This window comes from Contarinia nasturtii, unplaced genomic scaffold (assembly GCF_009176525.2).
Source record: "Contarinia nasturtii isolate CC-2019 unplaced genomic scaffold, AAFC_CNas_1.1 Cnas_scaffold_3116, whole genome shotgun sequence".
Taxonomy (NCBI): domain Eukaryota; kingdom Metazoa; phylum Arthropoda; class Insecta; order Diptera; family Cecidomyiidae; genus Contarinia; species Contarinia nasturtii.
This window is the reverse complement of record NW_022200428.1, coordinates 387,679-403,999: the sequence shown is the minus strand read 5'-3', so window position 1 is coordinate 403,999 and position 16,321 is coordinate 387,679. Positions and strand designations below refer to the sequence as shown.

General features: G+C 35.2%; 1 protein-coding gene across 1 annotated transcript; it reads left to right on the top strand.

Annotated features, from left to right (window-relative positions):
• The first annotated feature begins 98 nt into the window (after nucleotides 1–98).
• LOC116349698 (serine/threonine-protein kinase par-1) lies at nucleotides 99–15,684 on the top strand. The gene is made up of 7 exons (XM_031781245.1): nucleotides 99–1,119; nucleotides 8,631–8,901; nucleotides 9,631–9,849; nucleotides 9,962–10,137; nucleotides 10,355–10,706; nucleotides 11,113–11,377; nucleotides 11,464–15,684. The coding sequence occupies exons 2-7, from the start codon at nucleotides 8,687–8,689 to the stop codon at nucleotides 13,030–13,032; spliced, it is 2,796 nt and encodes a 931-aa protein (XP_031637105.1). The 5' UTR covers nucleotides 99–1,119; nucleotides 8,631–8,686; the 3' UTR covers nucleotides 13,033–15,684.
• Nucleotides 15,685–16,321: the final 637 nt, after the last annotated feature.

Here is a 16,321-nt window from a genome sequence, read left to right as displayed (position 1 = left end):
CTATGAGTGTATGCCTGTGTTTGTGTATGGGTGCGCGTTTGTTCGTATGGCCATATCTATGAGAAATGACAAAAGACACATAGAAACAATAGTAGTCAATCAAAGTGTATATATATAATAAAGTGATTCTCTTACTCGCACATACCACAAAGTGAATCCAATTTGGATTCACGTTTGAATTTTTCGCTCTCACTCTATCTCAGTCATTCGTGAATATTCATCGGACTAAGCAGCAGCAGCACACGACAATTGTCTGTAAGCAAACAAAGTGGTGTATAAATCGAAGTGAACACATTCAGTATTATAATAAAAACATGAACGACACCCGAACATTTTGCAATTTAAAATATTGAAAAGTTGAAAAGGTGTATCAGAATTTCAACCAAAACAGAAAAAGAAGAAGAAGAAGAAGAAGAGTGTATTAGGGCGAGAGTGTGTGTGTCTGTAAAAGAGGCCAAATGCACGCCACCAATAAGAACGCCACTCATTTGGCAAAATAACAACATGACATGCATAGAACAGTGTGCTTAAGTTGAATTGAACCGTGATTAATTGACAGATATCCAAATATTTACATTTGCTATTGACATTCTCGAATAAAAGCAACTAAAATGAAGACAAAAGTGACCAAAATTTGAATACGACGACGAAACCAAATAAGTGACAAACAAAAATGAGCTACTGTAAAAATTGGTACGAATGTCGGTCATTGCAGTGTATCATCGTCATTCATCATCGATTTATCAATGAATGTATGCGCACGATGATTTTTTAAAGAAGGAATTTATCGAATCGTTGATTGTTTTGTGGTATTCACATTCGGTGTGTGTGCGCAATTTTTCTTTTTTAAATGCAATTGCATGTTTGAGTGTGTGTGAGTGTGCCGAAAAGCCATTAGAGAAGAAAATTACTAAGCAAGCTATTGTGCAAACGGCAAAACGACACAAATAAATATCTGTTTCAGTGCATTTTTTTTTTGTTTCGTTCGGTACGTGCATGCGACATACATACATCAAAACAAGTGAAGTGTTTCTGCAGCCGCTGCCCGACACAAAACAACAACAATAGCCCAAAGCAACTAGAGAGACGCACTGCAGACGAACATAAATCACAAATCAGGTACAAGATTCTATTTAGAATCTGCATTCATTTTCTATTTCTTCTTTTTTCTCATGAAGTGAAGGGAGAGGGGGAGCTCTTTGTTTCGGACATGCAAATCTAATATTGCCAAAGTAAACACTCGACTCGAAAATAGAAGCAAATCATAATATTAAAAAAAAAAATGAAAACAAATCCAGGCTTTCTTTTTCTATTAAAAAAATCGCATAAAATAACTATATAGACATACACTCTCTCTTTCTCGCTTTGATGTGCTGTCAAAATGTGTGTAATGCATTCGTCGAGGCCTTTCTCGATTATGCTTTGGGTGTGCGAGTGTTGAAAAATATTTGCTTGTTTTCTTCATTTCCATCATTCGCTCATAATTTTTTTCTTCTCTCTTCTTACTTGGCGACGCCGTCTTCGCATCAAAATACAAACCACCGTATGTCTATGTGTGTGTATGGTGTGTTGTGTTTTTTTTTTTTGCGTCGCTCATCGTTAGTACCATATCCCTTGAGTGAGCGAAAGATTTCTTCGTCTTTCACACCACATTCAGTTTTCGTTGTGAGTACGTGTTTGCATCAAAATGCCATTGCGTTTTTGGAACGGTTCATCACGTATTGTATTGTGTCAGTCAATGTTTTTTTTGTATATTCATACACTCTATGTGTTGCTCTTTCCCTCTTGCTCTTTTTCTATCCTCTCTCTCTGCTATGTCGCTCCTATCCAGTGCGATTTAAATTTATCGTTTGGACGCTGTTTTGAGCGACTCTAAACACACACACACACACGCATGTATGAAATGTATATAAATAAATAATGAAAATGACACAAAAGGAAGAAGAATAACAAACACCGAATATGATTGATGTGCTCAAGTCCTTCTTGCTTTATTCATTTTGTGGCGCATTCAAATTGCCTGCCAAAGAAATGGACCTAAAAAAGAACCGACCTCCAACGACAGACCGTCTTTGAACCTTTCACAGGAAAACATCATTTTCTAAATCGAAATTTGTTATTTTTTTTTTAATCCTAAAGGAATCCATTAAATTTTTCATCGAGTTGAATCACCCGTTCGGTGTCTACACACAGACACACGAAGGCCAAATGAGAATTTTTCTTTCAAAATACCACACACGCGGCATTTTTTTCTCTTTCGTTCAATGAATTTTTAGAAATGGTCGATCGCGAACATTAAATAAACAACAATAGTTGAATAGCCTGCATTAAACTAAGGCCAGGGGATAAGAGAGAAAGAGAATGGGCATTTTGGGCGAATAGTAGATGAGAGCAAGAGTAGGAGTGTAAGAGCGAGAAAAAGAGAGCAAATAAAATCGTAAAGGGATGAGTGGGAGCGATGGAGAGATAGATAGACTGAGAAAGAACAAGAGAGTTGAATGGAATGTGTGTGATGGTGGAAACGTGACGACCAATAAACTTTACTCTATATCCAACGTAAACATTCATCATCATATGTTTCGTAAATTGATTTGAATTGAGCGATGCGAGAGCAACAACAAACAAAAAAAAATGTGAATTGACCGAGAAAAGAATGTGCAAGACTAAACAATTTTCTGAAATTGAATTTTTTTTTATTAACACACATCAGGCAACTGGTGAATTAAAACGATTTCATGAGATGCAAATGTGTTTTTTTGTTTTTTTCCACAATGATAATTGTAATTCGGACTCTTGCCAAAGCTTGTTATTTTCTAGGCATTTACAGCCAACGAAAAACATCGTATAGAACAAGCAAAAACATCGCATAGAACAAAGTAAAAGACTCCCGCTGCAGTAAAAGCAACAACAAACCACTTAAAAACGTAGAAATAATTGAGTGGAAAAATTGTGTGCGTCATGCGGCATTGAATGCAACAAAAATGTCTAATTTGAACACAAAATCGATGGGTTTTATTTCATCAAAAAGAATGTGCCCAATTTGCAAAGTAATTTCATACAACAACAACAACAAAAACCGTATAATGATCGTCTACATGAGAAGATATAAAATTAAACGATTCTATATTCGAAAAGAACGTTCGTTTTTTGAAATTCTAGCTTCAGCCTCATAAAATGCCCACTAAAAAGCACGAATGAGATAAACAATGTTTTGAAGCATTGAATCATTCACGATTTCGTCATTTATAAATGCACCTTCTTAGTTGTGGCACGGCGCGGCATATTTCAGTCTTGCCAAATTGATTTTTCGATTCGTTCGAATTGCTATGTATGGACGGGCGACGTTATCGACATGCTTCATTCTAATTGCGCTGTGTTTTGATATTGACATCAATGTCTCAATGTAAAATCGGGCGATTCATAGAATATCGCGCCGTGTGTATTGTTGACACAGTTTTTTTTATTGATTTGAAAGAGAGAAAACCACAGAATTCCAGTGCAATATTGCGCTTTTGTTTTTGTTTTTGTTCGTTTGCCATTGAAATGTAATTGACGATCATTTTTCACGGAGAAAGAACGAACACTATCATAAATGCTGTTGTTGTTTTTTCGTTTGTTTGCTTTTTGTTATACAGATAAAACACTATTTAAAAGTTGTTTCTTTCATCACTTTTCTCGATTTCTCTGCGTGTAATGCGATAGCGATTAGTAATCGAGAGACGAACGGTGTACATGAGAAGACGGATGCATATACGTATGTGTTTTTATTTTTATTTTCGTTTCCATTTTCATAATGTATATTTATTATGTGAATGACACTGAAAATAAGAAAGACAACGACATTGCTCACATTGCTAGTTTGTTCGGGTCGCACATGACACACGCTTTCCTCTCAATGTATATAAAAGATGTACGAATATATATATCGACGATTTGTTGGGTGTTTTTTTTTTTAATTTTAAATATAAATTTAGCACACACACGCGACTAACATCTTTCTAACACACAAAATTATCTGGTCGCAGTAAATGTGGTTCGAACTGTGCTTTTTATGATACTTCCTTCGACTTTTTTTGTACAGAAAACACGAAGATTGTTTGAAATGCGAATGAAAAAAAGAGATGATGACGACGGATGCGAAATGAGAATGATTCGATTGACGTAAATTGTTGGCAATTGAATCGGTTTTTTTGCGAAAGTATCGATTGAGAGCGAGAACACTTTATTTGTCAAATGAAACGGAAATTCGAATGTACTCGCGGTGTTATTTGAAGGAAGACATACAGAGATAGAGACGAGATAGAGAGAGGAGAGTGAGAGAGATAGAGAGAGCGAGGAAGAGATAGAGAGAGGCAGAAGAGAAAGGGATAGAAAACAGATGGAAAGCTATAAAGACTCAAAGCCCCAATAGAAATGAAAAATTTATTCAAAAAGCCCCACGACAGAGATGAAAATCAAGGAAACCACAAAAGCGATAGATTAAAAAAGAAAAGAGAAAAATGATGAAAAACTGAGAAGGAAAATAATTTCAAGCCGAGCTTCGAAAGCGCTTGCTTCTTCAAATAATCGAAAAAATGAATGAAAATGTTTACACGGCGTTTGAAAAATTTACGTCCTGTGCTATAAATGTAAAAAAAAGTGCGAATTCCATGTGAATGACGTGAAAAAAGCGCCAACCGTTCAAAAATAGCTCTCATCTTAATTGAAAAAAGACTTCATAATGAATGAATTGTGTCTTTTTTTCTCCTCTTGCTGTGTTAATTAAAACAATTTCACTATGTCGCCCCCAAACGTGTGTCTATTTCGCCTTTACATATATATATATCGCAAAAAATAAAATAGTGCAAAGTCGATGCAAAGTCGATTCGTAGGCAACAGCTGAATCAAAGTCGAATTTGAATTTCCGTAACGTTGACACGAAGAACGAATCGAGAAAAAAAAGGTCGCAACAACAAAACCTCTAAATAGAAAAGAGAATATGTGGCGTCACACGCAAACCAAATGAATTCATTGTTTATATTACCGCCCCACATTCAATTCAATTCGAAACACAAAAAATTCATCATTCAACAACGGAATCGCATACACACACACACGCCGGGCAGCGGCTCAACAAACGGCATCAGACGCCAACACACGACACCGCTCGATCTCATCATATATAAACAAATCATATCGATATTTTCGTGTCGCTTTTTTTTGCTTGCTTTCGCTGTTTGGCGTGCAAAAATTACATAATTTTGTCAAGTGGGTTTAATAGTTCCTTATATTGAGTGGTAATCGAAAATTGACTTGGTACCGTTCGCTACTAAAAATCGATTCTCTTGAAACCCCTACAACGGCCAAAATACCAATTTTTGTATTTCAATTGTCATTCAGGTTTGACGTCGATTGCCAATTAAGAAACGAAAAATCTATTTCATTGCCTGTCAATTGATTGAATCGGAGCCCGTCGCGGTTTGCTTTTGAATGGAATATATCATTGAGCACTCAATTTATTTAGACACGCGAGCGATTTCTTTTTTCTTCTTCTTATTCTTTTGTTTGTTGGAAAATTAGAAATTTAAAGAAGTTTCGCCTGATTTGACTTGCATTTTTTTGACATTATTCAATGTGCTTCCGCATAAAATCAAATTTGATTAGCACATTATCGTCAATCGAACCGAAAATATACGGTACAATTATGACATAAGAATTGACGCCGAAATAAACAACAGTGCTGTTTATTTGCCACATGCGATGTGTGTGTGCGCGTAAATATTTTAAATTGTATGTTGTTTGTTGGTGCAAATATTTCATGTATTCGATCGCATTGTTTCGGTGAAGTTTACATTTTACGAGCATGTCAAAAGCAACAGAGACCATATAAAAGCAGAGGAAAAAATACATATAGTATATATACAGAAATTCGCATAAAAACATCGAGTATTACAAAACGAATGTATCCAGCATGCCAAATGGGTCAGCGCTCATGCTAAAATTACGTTCAAACTATTAAAAAGAAACATGAACATAATGGAGTTCTTTAGTCGCACCATCTCACTCATTCTCGGCCAAATTATCTCGTTCTCCCTTTCTCGCTCACTCTCTTTTGCCTTCATCACACTCTTTTTCTGCTGCATAAAAGTCTAGCGTATCTGAAAGTGGATAGAAAAAAAAAGCAGTAAAGCGCGCACGCATTTACTCGTTCGTCAACAGTAATAACCGATTTGAGAGGCATTCAATGTTGCTTATTCTTTGCATATTAAAACCGAACACACACACAAACACATGGTCGGATAACGGACGTAAATGATGATGATTTGATGGCTTAATGCATAAATTAGCCTGAAACACGTTTCGTTCAAAACAGCACACGAATTGAATGTGGTCGTGTGTATGAGTGTTAAGCATATATACGTGCTAATCGAATAATTTTTGAACGAAAAGAGAGAGAGAGAGAAACAAAAAATAAAGAAAAGAATTGCGACAACGACGAACGAACGGTATTATAGGCCGATTGTAGCGATTTGATGTGAAGTAATTCTGTGGCATTTCGAGTTGACCGATAAGAATCCAAAAGGAATTTCTTTTATTTTATGTTCGTCGGTTTTGCGTGTTCAACGCTAATTTTTCAACGTAATACGCGCATATTACTTTCAATATCACATCTAGCGACCACCTACTGCAACCATGATATATCTTTATTTCTTGATATCGTATTTTAATACACGGAACACACGTTCCATTTGCACAGATTGGCAAAACGAAACAACAATTCAACGAACAAAATACAGTGCCGACCCAAAGCATCGCATACACACTTTGAAACCCGAATGCAAAGAAGCATTGAAGCGAGAAAGAGAAGTAAGACATTTCTCTCCGCTTGCTCTGGTGCGTATTTGGGTGTCGTTTAAAATACTCTCTCGCTCTCTTGCTCGGCACACATACCACAAATAATATAACAAATTTCTCTGCTTTTGCGGTATCTTTTTCTTCGTTTGCTTGCACTCGGTATTTTTTTTTTTGGGTCACATTCTACTGCAAAATCATTGCTTATAAACATTAGTTGTTGTTATACAAAAATGAACCAAAATAAAGTCACAAACAGAAGAGAATTGTGCACGAGAAGAATTCGGTAGCTTTATAAATTACGCAGCGACCGGGACATTCTCAATAAGTTTTCTATTGTGATGCGAGCACGAGAGCGAGAGAGGGAGGGAGAGAGGAAGAGAGGGAGAGAGGGCAAGAGAAAAAAAATCAATACTAAACACTCCATTGATTTTCGTGTTTTGCGTCGCTTTCGCATTGTCCGCTCCAATTTTGAGTAGAGAATTTATTGGAAAATCATCCGACAACACATCGATTGGATGCGAGATAGATGTGTATTGGTGCAGTCACACTCATCATTTATTCATTGGCATTTGTATAATGGGCGACTCGGTTTTGTGCACAACATAAACAACCACAATTTTTTTTAAGTCGTGCAACCCACAGCCAATGTTGTAAATGTGTGTCTCTGTCGATCTTTTTTTTCATTCCGATGTACTTGACATCGTCTCGCATTGTTGTGTTTACACATTTACACTGTCGATTTAGACAAATTGATGGCATTACGAGCTAGCACCAATTTCATGGTTTTGCATCAATCTGTCGCATACAAACGGCGGTGCATACAATCTACGGCTCTTTACACACTCACTGATTTTGTGCCAGTTTAATTAATTTCAAAAGTTTAACACGATTTGAATATGCACGGTTCAGAGTGTGTCGCTTTTTTGCACAACGCCGTCTCTCTCTTACTCCATAGCTCTCTCATGCTCTCTCCCTCTCAATGCAATAACAATGTTATACATAAATCAGTTGTGCAGGCCAGTGTGGTGTATATTTGTTCTACATTTTCAGTTTCCGTTATATTTCCATAATTCAATTCGCATGTATAATTGAGAACGAATCAAACCGACCGCATGACACATTTAAATATAGTGTGGCGCACGTTCAAACTGACATTTTTCATAGCTTGTTTTAATGCACTTCAACCTCACTTATGCATTCTCTGCTTTTTTTAATGCCAATTTCGTTTTCGTTGCTTCCATTTGAATTTTTAATGAAAATGAATGTAATCAAATACGTGAAAGTGAGATTGGTGCATTGGTGTTGGTTGTATGAAATTAAATTAGAAATAGCACACGCTGCTGGTAAATTGACGTCAACAATCGATTGGCAACGACGATGACGAAGACGGCGACGACCACCGACGGATAAAGTGATTGTATTGAGGAAATGTTTTCCTAGTTATAATGATATAAAATATTCCGTATTTGATTTGTATATTTCATGATGGGAAAAGCAAAATTTTGTGTTGATGACCTTGACTAATATGTATTTCTTATCAACACGCTCTGAATCGGCAAACGGCACTCATTCAACCGATGGCGATTGTGTGTGATTAACCGCTAACTACCTTTTTTTTCCTCGCCACATATGAATATTAAAATAGATTAATCATGTTTACACCCAAAAGCATTATTATGTCTTTCTCTCTCTTTCTCGCTCTCGATTCGAAATCGATCAAACCGTTTACCGCTATTCATTTTATTTATTGATTTTGACTTTTATGACCGTGTGCATTTTATTTTTATCATCAACAGGCGATATACATCAACCGCAACGATACGAAATTTCGACGACTTAATATCATATAAAAATGCAAACAATCAGCGGTGGTGGTAGCTTACGCTCAGGTGTTTATGATGGTAAAATAGCTGGTCTATATGATTTGGAGCAAACACTTGGCGTTGGACATTTTGCCACCGTTAAATTGGCAAGGCATGTGTTTACGGGCGAAAAGGTAGCTGTTAAAGTCATCGACAAAACCAAATTGGACGAAGTTTCACGTGCACATCTTTTTCAAGAAGTCAGGTAAGGGTCAAGCTCTTTTTTTTCTGCATTCAATCGAAACAAATCAACAAATTTCATTTTAAATAATCAATCAGAGAGGTGACAACCATTTTGATAACATTGACACCATAGCGTCTGTGTATAATCCATAAAAAAATACTTGAAGAAAGAAAAAAAAATGTGTGAGAGTTTACGTAATTTCAAAAGGTTAATCATTTTTCAAGGCAATTCCGATTGAAAATTGCAGAGCAATTTGTCACTCACTCAATTACCGATTACTAATGAATGACCGTTTTGATATTCAATTGAGAATGAATTGATAGCAATTATACAATCAATAAATTTAAACACATAATGATAATTTTTACAATGAAAAATCTACATATGGTAGACTTTACAGTATTCACTCAAACAATTAATTGAAATATTCCCCACACGTTGTGGCTGCTAATTATACTCAGTTTTCAAAGTGATTTCAGTATTGGACTAGAATAAAAATAAAAAGCATTGCACTGATGAGTCATTTCAAGTGGGTGATATCAGTTACTAACGCTACTTCTAAGCGTCTTAGTCAGCTAATGATTTACAAGCTATTGAACTTCAGATCATGCCAACTCATGCATTTGGTGTGAAGCGAGATAGCGTGACCTGAAGCCAAGCCTATGGTGTCAGTGTACCAAAACGAGTCAGATTCTATTTAAATTTTATATATTTTACTCATTTTATGTTTTGTGGTTTTTCAATCAATAGATGCATGAAATTGGTGCAACATCCGCATGTGGTGCGATTGTATGAAGTCATCGACACACAAACCAAATTGTACTTGATACTGGAACTGGGCGATGGCGGCGATCTCTATGACTATATTATGAAACATGAGGGCGGCTTAAGTGAACATTTAGCTATAGAGTATTTTCGACAAATTGTCCGAGCCATTTCATACTGTCATAAATTGCACGTCGTACACAGGTATGGGTTCTTTTAAATCGGAGGTTTTTAAAATACCATTTTTTTTTTCAAAATTCCGATTTTTTCAAATTGCACTTTTTAATGTCATTTTTTGTATTGGGTAATTTTTCAGAGACCTAAAACCAGAGAACGTGCTATTCTTCGAAAAATTAGGCATTGTCAAATTGACGGATTTCGGATTTTCGAATAAATTTTGTCCGGGCCAAAAGCTTGAAACATCGTGTGGCAGTCTGGCGTATTCGGCACCGGAAATTCTACTCGGCGATTCGTACGATGCACCAGCTGTTGGTAAGTAAAAATCTCTAACCAACGAATTGAGTACTGCAGTAGAGAATTTTATAATCATGCCAAATTTGGTCGTTTTTCAAAATCATCTGGAAAAATTGTTCTAGAACACATTCGATTCAATTTTTTTTGAATTTCAAATCGATATTTTGCGAAATAAAAAAATAAAAAGAGAAAAAGTTCGATAAATTTACTGATATGTGTTTTTTCTGTTTCACAGACGTTTGGTCACTGGGCGTCATTTTGTACATGCTGGTGTGTGGCCATCCACCGTTTCAAGAGGCAAACGATTCAGAGACATTAACAATGATTATGGACTGCAAATATACGACACCCGCTCATGTTTCAAATGAATGTCGTGATCTTATTGCACGGATGCTATTGCGTGAACCAGAAAAACGGGCAACACTCGCTGAAATTGCCACCGATAAATGGTTGACACAAGATGGATCTGATCATGTACCTGAATACTTACCGTTAGTTAGTAGGCAACAAGTTAGCGACGACGATCATACGCTCATCATACAAAAAATGATCAACGGAAATATTGCAACCAAAGAGGAGATTTTAGAGTGAGTATCGGTGCCTTTACATTTGCGATTTTTTCTTCAATTTCGTCGAACATGATGTTGTAGCATAATTTTTTGAAAACAGATTTTGGTATTTAATTTTTGATTTTCCTTTGGAAAATTGTGGGAAGAGTTACTAAAACACATTTTTTAAATTTTTGTTTTTATTTTTTTCCTTTGAATTTTTTTAAAAATAAATAAAGACCGAAAAATGAATAACACTCCCTGAAAAAAATTATAAATAATAATTTTTTTTTAGATTTTTTTCTGTAAAATTCTGTCCAAAATTTGAAAATTTTGAATTTGAATTTTTTTCAGTTTTAAATTTTTCAAAAAAAAAATACAAATTCAAATTATTTTTTCAAAATGTCGATTAAAATGAGTATCTCAATTTTATCAAAATTTGCAGAGCTCTAGATAAAAATGAATACAATCACATAACGGCAACATATTTTTTGTTGGCCGAACGACGACTGAAAATAACGAGACAGGAAACAGCGCAAGCGGATCGATTGAATGCTGCCACACCAAATAATGGAAAAGTGTCACCGAAAAAAATGTCAGGTGATGTGGTTGATGGTGCTGCGGAAATTTTAGCGAGTAATTTACTGGCACCACCTCCAAGTGGCAACTATAATAACTCACGAACCGGAACTGATGGCATAGTAACAACTGTAAGTCCAAAATAAATCGATTCCAAAAAATCTCTTTTTCTCCTCCTTTAATTGGAAATTAACGAAAAATTTGTCAATATCCACAGACGAGTCGATCGCGAAAGTGTAGTATTGTGCAGGAGGAAGACGACGATGAGGACGATGAAGGTGACGGTGCCGACGGTTCATTAAATCGTCGTGGTTCAAAGTCTGAGGGTCGAATAAATATCACCGTACAAGATCGTTTGGCCGAAACGGAGCGTTTGAAAAAGGAATGTGCTATGAAAACCGTAGCCGCCGCCATAGTGCCCACACGTAGTGTATTCGATGGTATTTGTAATGTAAAAGTATTGACAGCAAGTGACATGGACCCGAATCGATTGGGAAAACGGCAAATGTATGGTCAAAAACCACGTCCATTGGAATTACAAAATAATCTAAATGAACCTGTATTTCAAACGGTTGTCGAGCCACCATCGCCAAACATCAATAAATGTCAACCAATCGATTGTCAAAACGGTGAAGGTGTCGAAACAAACGAAAACACAGTAGTTGAGACAAAATTTCTAACCGATTCATCGACAATATCGATTCCAATAACAACCGCAACGCCAATTGCTCTAGTCAATCCACCGAAATATAAAACAATGCCATCACCAACCCGTGCAAACACCATACTACCGGGTGCAATGTGTTTGAATGAGATTTTCGAAGAGGGTACCGATGTTGGTTCATCCGATACAAGTACCACCACAACACCACGTCCGATTGTGAAACATGCCAATTTCACCAACAATCGAAATACAACACAAAGTGGTGGTGCCCATGCTCATCGTCGTTCAAAATTTAATAAATCACGAACGGCATCGTGTTCATCGTCCGACGATGATGATTCGGAAAATCGTAAAAAACGTGCACATAAAATTGTCGATTCAACAAAACCATTTCAGACGCACCGTCGCGATTCGAACGATGATTCGAGTGATTCACAGGATCCAAGCAATCCATCATGCGGAGCGTCTGGTTCTGGTTCAACGACATTTTCAAATTCGCAAATTATCAGCGGAACGACAGACACCAGTGAACAAACCAATGATGAGACAACACAAGGTGGTGAAAATACAACGACAAATGGACGACAGCAAAAAAATAATAGTATACAAGGTTTTCGTCGTCATCGCAATGGACGAAGGCGAACCAGCGAAACACGGTTGCGCGAAAGTCAGTCATTGAATCGAATTACGGAAGTGCAAGAAAGTGAAATGCCCATTTTGAATACAATTCAATATTCAAATCGATCACCAGCCACACTATCGACTAGTGCCATCGAACAAACCGACTCACATTCACCGACCACATCAACATATTCAACGATCACACCGATTACCATTCAGAAAACACCAAAACTTGGATTTGGCGCACGATTATTGCAAGGTTTTAAACGATCCGATCCAACATCTAAGGACAACACGAGCCGATCCAATGAATCAAAGAATAAACATAATAATAACAACAATAATAAGAACAATTGGAATGGCAGTAATGGCAATCACATATCATCGTCGACCGATTCAAGTGACACCATCAATTGGATCAAACAAACAAAGCCACCGTTACGCGTCAAAGCTCATCAACGTTTGAAGAATTTCAAGTGCTTAGTTGATATATTTAGTTAGACTCGGTCATGGTGTACATGTGTGTCGCGTCGTCGCATCTGAAGGCACGACAAATCTCTCAAAATCTTTATGGAATATATGTATTCTCTTTGAGCATTGACACAGATCTAGATTCGATGTGAACCGGTTTGCCGGTCTGATTACTTTGTTCAGTTTTTTAGGGAATTTCACTAGGGAGTAAAGGGCGAGTGAAATTCAGAGAAAAACTGTGTGCTATGACGAAAACTTCGTTCAATCATCGTACGATCGTTATAGACCACACTGTAAACTTTCATAATAACAAAAACAACAATTATCAATAGTTGATAACCAGTCACCTCGAACCTAGATCCGTTTACAAGAGACGGTAATTGAAAAAAAAAAAAAACAAATGACACCGCGACCAACGACAAATGCCAAATTAAAATTTAAAGTATCGATCGGTGCCTTTGTTTTTCTCCCGTGTCTTGTTGAACTTTGCCAAATGCTCAAATTACTTAAAACCATATTCATTATTAGAATTAAAAAGATGTTATTTCTCGTACTCATCCGTGCCCGCTTCTCAAAGCCCAATCACTATTTTCGCTGGTTAGCAATGTGTGTTTAAACAACAAATTCAGAGATGAATGTATTTATTTCATTGGTGTGTTCGTAAATCACATTGTCGAAAATAGTTTGAAATTAAAAAAAAACAACAAAAAAAATTTACCTTATTAGCGCATATTATTCATATATTCATTGTATTTCATAAGAAAAAGCATGTAGTCAAATTAATGACCAAAATGATTAGTAATGTAGCCAAACCAAAATGATAAGGGAAAAAAATCAGACACATGCATAACACACACTGACACCGTGAAAGGACATATTTTATTTTTAAGGTCTAGATGAAATTTTATTATTCATAGAATACTCATTTAAAATGAAACACATTGTAGACAAAAATGAAAGAAAAAAAAATTTCTCTTAAAGATCGGGGCACATTTTTGTTGTCACGTCCAAATACGATACGATTTTTCTACCCAATTTTTTTCTAACCCCCACACACACACACAAAACACACACATACAAAGATTTTTTTAAAATTAAAACCAATTATAACCGTTTTTAGTGATACAAAACACACATACCCTTTTTTAGATATATTATATGTATGACAACAAACAATCACACCATTCTTTTGTTTTTATTTTGTAAAATGTGGTAACCACATTTCGATTTCATTTGATGATAATGATCTGTGTAATTTTATTAATTATTCAAAAAGAAGATATGATACGGAACATATTGATTATCTCGAATTGCAAGAGACTGTCATCACTCTATTTTGTAAACACTTACTTTATTTAGTCGTGGAGCATACACATTCGATTACAAAAAGAAAGAATTTCTGGACTATTTTGGGAGTTGATTTAACATAAATTTTATCAAAATCGAGATTATTCATAGTTGTATCGACCATAGGCAGCTTTGAAAAATTGGTGTCATTTGAAAATTGTCGTTTTTGTTTAAATTGACTTCAATAGAATTTGCGTCTAACTATGGAATGAAGAGCAACAGATGAGATCAAATGTAATAGAGAAAGTATCTTTTATCACTTAATTCGATGTTTTTTCTTAGCAAAAATTTCAAATTCTTCTCTCAATAGAGAGAGTCAATACATCAAAAGAGCTATGCAGCTATGTACTGGCGCCGTAATTGGGTTTCAACCTATTTTCAGAAACATTCTTCACCAGGTTGTCTTTACACATATCTACTTGGCTCTTTGGATGTGTTGAGATTATGAAATTTGGAATTGGAACATTTTTTTCGCACAAGAAATCGAAAAAAAGTTTTGAAAAAAAAGTCGATTTCTTTCTGAAAAATTCCAAATAGAGTTTCTGAGATTTTAAGAAAAGATTTAAGAAAATGAGAAATCATTTATTCAATGTCAATGCTTTCTCGATTCGTTGAAAATTCTGCCGTTAGCCTCCCAGGAAATTTATCAAGCAAAATTCAATAGATTGTTATTAAAATAAGATTTAATGTAGAAACAAAGGTTTTGATGGATTGCGTCTGCTTGTGTTTTTATTTTGATTTATTTTGTTAATTCGCATCTAGTAAAAGTACGCATTTTTTTAGATTTTTATCTTTTCTATTATTTTTAAAATTAAATTTATGCAACAATAATTCAATTTAATGTCATTTATTTAGATTTTTCGATGTAATTGAATTTTTTTCAAATTAAAATCGGTTCTTTCTCCATTTTATTCTCTTTAAAAATCAGACACACTCCATCGAAATATTTGCAATCATTAAATTATACACTGTATCTCATATTCACCCAGACACAATACTTAGCAGTTAGAAATAAACTATAGCGCTTAAATGCAAAGCTACCATACACAAATAACGACGAATAGAAAAATACACAGATCAAGAAAACACTTAACTACAATTTAGATGAGAACAATAGTAAAATATCATTAAACACTAAACTCTTGGAATAACGGTAGCAACAGATCATCAATAAATAAAAACCACATACTCGGATTCTGTTTTAATATTTGCCGTTTCGATCTGTGTCAGAAAAAAATATGCAGAAAATATTGATTTTATTCTCCCCCGTCACAAGTCTGTTCACATCAAAATACACACTGAATGACTTAAATAAATCAACTAAATTAAAACATATTCAAATTCAGTTGACTTTAATTTATGTAAAAAAAATATTTTTCACAGGAATCGCATATAGAATCGAGAAAAAATTGATTATAGGTGAGCAAAGAGTCCAATATTTCATGTCACAGGATATAATCATCAATGAACTGCATCTGTAAAACGATAAGAAATTTCAAAGTGTTAAATGTTGCGATAATTATCATGAATATTTTTAAATTCTATAAAGTGCAAATCAAGAGGAGCTAATCTTGACTTACAAATATTGAAAAAATGAAATTCTCCAATCAAAATTACTTCCGCAAAATAACTCTCGCTTAAAAGTTACTAGTGACTATTTACCTCGGTGTATGGAGTGTTGATTGTACGACAAATAGGGCAACCACATGGTTTTACGCTTTTTTTGTTAGTTTTTGTCCATTTATAAGAGCAATACGTGCAATTATATTCAGATTTCCATACTATTTTCAAGGTGAGATTTGTGAGTGATAATCTTCTCATTTTGTTGCCAAATTTTCGTCAAGTGCTCGATTTGATTTTTGTATCAATTTAATTGCTTCGGAATAAAATGCTTGATTTGATTACAATTCGATTGAAAATCATTTACATTATCAATCTGCATCTTGACGAGACATAAAAAGAAGGATTTTGG

Coding starts and splice junctions, on each gene's coding strand:
- LOC116349698 (XM_031781245.1), top strand. CDS start 8,687: ATGCAAACAATCAGCGGTGGTGGTAGCTTACGCTCAGGTGTTTATGAT. Junction 8,902..9,630: donor CATCTTTTTCAAGAAGTCAG/GTAAGGGTCAAG, acceptor TTCAATCAATAG/ATGCATGAAATTGGTGCAAC. Junction 10,138..10,354: donor GTACGATGCACCAGCTGTTG/GTAAGTAAAAAT, acceptor TCTGTTTCACAG/ACGTTTGGTCACTGGGCGTC.